At 36.4% G+C, this 6,615-nt stretch overlaps 1 protein-coding gene across 1 annotated transcript; it reads left to right on the top strand.

Annotated features, from left to right (window-relative positions):
• Window positions 1–459: 459 nt before the first annotated feature.
• On the top strand, window positions 460–6,608 carry LOC107596161 (protein YIPF6-like). The gene is made up of 7 exons (XM_016286831.1): window positions 460–538; window positions 1,924–2,052; window positions 2,512–2,590; window positions 2,733–2,775; window positions 2,869–2,994; window positions 4,568–4,725; window positions 5,628–6,608. Exons 1-7 carry the CDS (start codon window positions 506–508, stop codon window positions 5,747–5,749), a joined length of 690 nt encoding a protein of 229 aa, XP_016142317.1. The 5' UTR covers window positions 460–505; the 3' UTR covers window positions 5,750–6,608.
• The last annotated feature ends 7 nt before the right edge of the window (window positions 6,609–6,615 follow it).

The raw sequence follows: 6,615 nt of genomic DNA, 5'->3' as shown, positions 1-6,615 counted from the left end.
CAGATTATGCCTTTACTGTTTTTATATACAGTACTGAATCCATATTTGTCATGTTTATTATTCTGTATCCACTAAAATTAATTCAACTCTGACACAGTTTGAGATAAAGATATCAAAACAACTATAAAATATTCAGAATATTATTCAATTTAATGCACAAGGCTTGTTTTTTCAGATTATGCCTTTACTGTTTTATATATAGCACTGAAACCATATTTTTCATATGTTTATTATACTGTACCCACTTAAATTAATTAAACTCTGACACAGTTTGAGATAAAGATATCAAAACAACTATAAAACATTCAGAATATTATTCAATTTAATGCACAAGGCTTGTTTTTTCAGATTATGCCTTTACTGTTTTATATATAGCACTGAAACCATATTTTTCATATGTTTTACACACTGTATCCACTTCTTTTATTTTATTATTATTATCCGCTCAGTGGCACGTTGGCGTCTTTGACGTCATACGTCCGATGACGCGCCCGTATCCGTGAAGATGGCGGAAGTGGAGGAGTCTAGCAAGCCTTTGGTAAGAGGGACAAAACATGCTTTTAAACGCTTAAACATCGTTAAAACACGTTGTCAGCTTTTTCGTGGAGTTTTTGTTTCTGTCTGTATGGTTACCGATCCTGAATGGAAGCTGGAGAATTTGTAAATGCGTCAGTAAAGCTCTGTAATACATGTAAACGCAGATTCTCAGCTCTAAAGAACATTTACTACCTTATCTCCCACATGTCCGTACTGACAGATTTGCTGTTTTCTAGTGGAAAACAGGAGTACGCGTTTTATTGCGCAGTCTTACCAAACTATGTAAACGGTGACAGTGGAAAATCATCTCTCTCTCTCTCTCTCTCTCTCTATCTCTCTCTCTATCTCTATCTCTATATCTCTCTCTCTCTCTCTCTCTCTCTCTCTCTCTCTCTCTCTCTCTCTCTCTCTCTCTCTCTCTCTCTCTCTCTCTCTCTCTCTCTCTCTCTCTCTCTCTCTCTCTCTCTCTCTATCTCTCTCTCTCTCTCTCTCTCTCTCTCTCTCTCTATCGTATAAAGATTTAAGTGTTTATTTATTCGCTGTGTTAGTGCAGACTTTAGATTATGACAGATTCGCCCCAGTCTAAAATGTTAGTTATTTGTTAATAACGATAGGAATAATCGCGACAGAGATATGTTTACATTGTTATATTCCTTATATCTCCACTAGATTCAGGTTATGTTGTAATATAGGCTTGATACGACGTTTCGGTGCATGTCAGTATGTTTTGAAGAGTTAAAAAGTTCCTTGCTATCCCTTTACGAATATTTGTGAAAATGTGATTTTGTTTTTGTCTACATATATCTCCGTGATTATCTCAACTTCGGGCTCCTCCCTGATATACGTTATATCATTTAAAACCTTAAAGTCTCGGTGTGACAAACATCAGGCACATTTTTAATGACACTGGGCAGAGAGAGCCTGAGGAACAGTCATGAACACTTCTGTCTCGCCTGTTTACGTATCCTTTTTCAGGACAAAGTTTAACTAAAGTTTTAAATAGTGTACACATTATCATCAGTATATAACCTGAAACAGTCTCACGTTCACCATTCAGTAATTTGCTTGACTGTTGTTTTATTCTTGTTTGCCTGCCTCTTCAGCTAAATGAGCTGGCTGTTCAGTTGCTATGGTAACTGTCTCTTATTGTGAAGAAAACAGAAACACTATTACGTTAATGTTAATATTGAGTTAATTCAATGTTAGCGCTTTTAGTTAATCATAATTATATTTATTTACCTTGTTTAAGAAGACAGTCAACACACAGACCACCAGTGGACCACGTTTTTAGAATCACTGGCATAAGTGAATGTGAACTGCATGCAAAGTGTTCTGGGTCTCTGGATTTGCCATGAATGATTTACACAGTCATTCTTCGTGTCACAGTTTGCAGGTTTGTCTGACATCTCAATCTCGGAGGACATTCCAGTGGAGGGAGATATATCTGTCCCGGTGGGCTCACAGAACCCTGACGATGATTTCTCAACACTGGATGAGCCTGTCAAAGACACTATTGTAAGTGAAACCTTTCGTTGTATATATTGGCAAAAGTGAAGGGATAATGCACATTTGTTCAAATGTTTAGTGTGGATATTTATAATGAGGGATGCACCAGTGTTGTTATTGTTCAATGAAACTAAACCAGTAAAAATTATTGAAATAAAGCTGAAAAAAAAAATCCAAATATTAGATGAAACGCTTACATGAAAATTAGAAACTAACTGAAATAGATATGTTTAAGTTGAAGTACAAAAATCACTAAAACTGAAATAAAAGAAATATTTTAAAGAAATGACAAAAGCACACAATAGATACTAAAACTGTAAACATGAAATGGCTAATTCAACCTATTAATAAATATCATAATAGTATATAATGATACTAAAATAACACTGGATTGCACATTTAACAGTACTTCTGTCTGAGTTTAAGCAGCGTTTCTTACTGTCTCTTTGCTCTGTTTGTGGGTCTCAGCTGAGGGATCTGAGAGCCGTTGGACAGAAGTTTGTCCATGTGTTGTACCCCAAGAAAAGTTCTGCACTACTCAAAGACTGTGAGTCTATCATTTACATTTCATCAGTCGCTGATGACACATTATCAATCGCAGATTCCATAAAAGATGCGGGCTATATATTATCACCTATTATTACAAATGCTAAATGTTCTAATAAAGAGCATGTATGTGTTCTTTTTAGGGGACTTATGGGGACCTCTCCTCCTCTGTGTCACTCTGGCCTTGTGAGTATTAACGCTGTCAGATCAGTCCCAGTCAGAACTATTGTCACTATGCCTCCAGCAAATATAATATATTTATAATATTGTCTATACTAGAATGCTGCAGGGTGGGTCTGCCGACAGTGGGGAGGATGGCAGGCCACAGTTTGCAGAAGTCTTTGTCATCATCTGGTTCGGTTCTGTAATCATAACCCTCAACTCCAAACTCCTGGGAGGAACAATGTGAGTAAACAGTCAGATTTTCATTTATACTAATTTGCTTGCATAAAAGTGAGCACCTCAAATCTTCATTTTGGAGGAAGTGTTGAGTTCATTTGGTTTTCATGTTGTCAGTTTATTTAGTCGAATATGCACATTAACAGGGTTTCCGCGGGTCCTTAAAAAGTCTTACATTTGATTGCATCAAATTGAAGGCCATAAAAAGTCTTAAATGGGACAAGAAAGTCTTGATTATGATTTCAGGAGGTTTTAAATTTGGGGATGGAAAGACAGGAATTGCGATACAGCTTAATGTGGCGATTAAACTTCAAAAGGCTTTGATTTCATTGCATGAGTGCTGCACGTTTCAAATTCTGCTGCTGTGCTGCTTTGTGTTCTGCCATTACCCGGGAAACCGCTATATTTCTGCTGTTCCGAAAAGGTCTTAAATTTGAGCTTTTCAAAATCCTGCAGATACCCTGATTAAAAAGAAGTGTCTTAAGCCGAACCAAATGGTTGCCTGGGATTTAGCAGCTGTACCTACCAATGGGAAGTTGTTTTCATTGCTAGAGGTAGAAAAGAGCACTTTATTTCAGTGTAATGGGAATGCAAGTCAACCAGGTGCAGCACAATTGACCATTTTATGCCACTGACCACTGAGGGAACAGAGTGGGGGTGACAGTAATTGTTTCTTTTAGCCCCAGAGACCCAAGTATTGATATTCCTTTTTTCCCCCCACACTTAAATATGCCTTTAGAAAGCCATTAGTCATAAAAACCAATTGGTTTAGCAAAATTTGCATCCGGTATAATTAACAAATTGCAACACTTGGAATTTAGGTCTCAAAATTTCACCAGTTTTTAATACGGTAAGTGAAAGTTCTGACTTCCCAACACAATTCAGCACACAGATAGATTTTATCACTTAGATACTTTAATAAATGTTCACATAAAATCATATTTAAAGTATAATCTAGTAATTTAAATATGCCTTAATTTTTGAGAACAATAGAAAAATGCCCCCTAATGCCCAGCGTTTCAAATGTGAGTATGTTCAAAATTTCAAGACATGGTGTCACTAGACAAACAGAAATACTTTTTTTTTTTTTTAAATAAGATATTGATATCTGATGCTTAAAACTGTGGCACTTAATATGCAAATCTTGTCTCACAAAAAGAGTTTTAACTGTGATACATTTCAGATTATCAGACTTGATATTTACTTATTAGCCGTCTTATATTATTTTTAAAATCAAGTTCCATCCTACAGTTTTTATTTTTATTTTTAATGATCTTTCGTTCAGAAATTTCACATTACAGAAAGAGACGGTAACCCTCGTGCTGCAAAACATCTGCAGGATTTTGACCTTTATAAAGAGATGTCTCTATTTCTGATTGGTGAAACCCCTCTTCCCCCAGTGCTCATTACCACAGTAAAGGTTGTTTGTTCATTTGTTAGTAACATGAGTTTGGCTGAATTTGCAAACTGTTCATTAGCTTCTTCTAGACAATTTAGAGTACATAATAATTACAGCTGAGTTTGAGCACATTACTGAAACAATGTCATTGACTCCTTTTTTCACTTTTTGTCTGTACAGATCATTTTTCCAGAGTCTGTGTGTGTTGGGGTACTGTATTCTTCCTCTGACTGTGGCCATGATAGTTTGCCGTATCATTCTTCTGGGAGCTTTAAGCAGCGTCAGTTTTGTTGTCCGTCTCATAGTTGTCACTGCCTCCTTCTGCTGGTCAACGTTTGGTAAGAATCTAAATCGTTTATCTGTTTCAGCAATCCCAGAATACTAAAGGCCCAGAGATTGTTCTATTTAAATAAACTGGATTGATGTTTTTAGAAGAAACGTTTAGAATCCATTTATGTTGTCTGCTGGTGCACCAGATGAGCCTGATTGGCCGACTAGCTCCTCAGGCAGTGCGTGCAGCCACCACCAGGAGGCAGTGCAGACTCATTTAATGTTTTTTTAGTTTTTAATTTTAACACTTCATATGCATGATAGAAAAAACTAAATACAACTTACATTTGAATGGCTCACAGTGCAAAATAAATAAAAGTGCAATAACAATATTCCCAAAAGAATAGCCTGGTAGTGACCAGTATTATTTTAGTATTATGTATATATTAGTTAATGTTTTTTTTAATTAGCTCTCATTTTTATATTTTCAGTTTTCCTTTTAATTTTAGTTTAATTAATTGTGTTATGTGCATTTGCTATTTGTATTTGTTGTATATATATATATATAGCTTTAATTAATTAATTTAGTTTTAGTCCGTTTATTAAACTTATTTACTTAAGCTAGTTGCCAAGGTAACATTTCCGTTTTTAAGTTTTCATCTCAGATTTATATTTTGTATTATTTCAGCTTTATTTCAGTTACCGTAAATTATTTTGTAATGGTTTAGTTTTAGTTAACAGTAACAAAAAATAAAATAAAATTCTGCAGTGCTGGCTAAAATTTGAATTATAAGCAGTCTTATCAACAATAAATTACAACATAAACTACATAGGGAGCATCAATCAACACAGATGTCAGATTACTCGGTTTTCTGTCATGACACTCATTGTGTCCCTCTTGTACACACAGTCTTTAGGGGGTTTCAGTGAGATCTGAGCTCATATCTCTATGCGTGTCTTTCATTTACAGCCTCCACAGCATTTCTTGCAGACAGCCAACCGGCCAATAGGAAAGCCCTGGTCGTGTATCCAGTGTTCCTGTTCTACTTTGTAATTAGCTGGATGATCCTGACATTTTCGCCTTCGCCTTAGCACGCATATACCATATGCCAATTGCAAAATGAACTCCTCCCCTTCAATAAGACAACCAGCAGACTGTCAGGGAGCTGGCCGGTGATTGGCCTAGCCTAAAATGAGGCGGAGCATTTTGATGGACACTCATAAAGGGACAGTAAGGGGATTATTCCATAGATACCACACCTCCCCATCCCTCATTCACAGTTGGATGAGTGGAGAGAAAAGGAATGGAGGACACTAATTCTTCAGTTAACAACAGCTTATATGTCTTGTAAGTGTGTTGTAAATGTTTTGTTGTGTGAGGAATGTCAGTGCCCTTCTGAGCAGTTCCAGGTGTACCCACACCCCCAACATGTTTTGTGTGTCTCGGTTATGACTTCGTGTGTGGATGTGTTTGCTCAAGTGTAGTATATGTGACTATGTGAGTGTGCATGCATTTGTTTTTGTGTCTGACTGAGCATTGTCTCTGTTAGGAGAATTATTCAGCTATCATCAGGCCGCAGATTCACATCTGTCCCCTCACATTGTTGCACACAAATGTTTCTTTTCTTTGGTGTTTTCTTTTTAGTTCTGAATGATGTTTGGGCTTACATTTAGTTTTCGTTGGTGGAAGTTAGTATATTCCTGAAAAAAATAAACATGGACTTTAATAAGTACTGCATAGACTGTATGAGCTCTGTCTTTTTTGCACACAGAAAATGAAAAATGTATCTTCAGGTTGAATTGGAAGTACTGTTTCTCTCTGTATAAATGTGGTCTGTCATTTAAACAGTATTTTCACACACATCTTGCTGTCCATTTGACAAAGACGGTCTTCCCATACACAGTCTCTCGTCATATAAAGACACACATCAGCAATGTATCTTTTTGTTTCCCTCACA

The sequence above is a fragment of the Sinocyclocheilus grahami genome, unplaced genomic scaffold (genome assembly GCF_001515645.1).
Source record: "Sinocyclocheilus grahami isolate Dianchi unplaced genomic scaffold, SAMN03320097.WGS_v1.1 scaffold215.1, whole genome shotgun sequence".
In the NCBI taxonomy this organism is placed as follows: domain Eukaryota; kingdom Metazoa; phylum Chordata; class Actinopteri; order Cypriniformes; family Cyprinidae; genus Sinocyclocheilus; species Sinocyclocheilus grahami.
The sequence above is the reverse complement of the archived record's forward strand: the minus strand, read 5'-3'. Positions and strand labels throughout refer to the sequence as shown.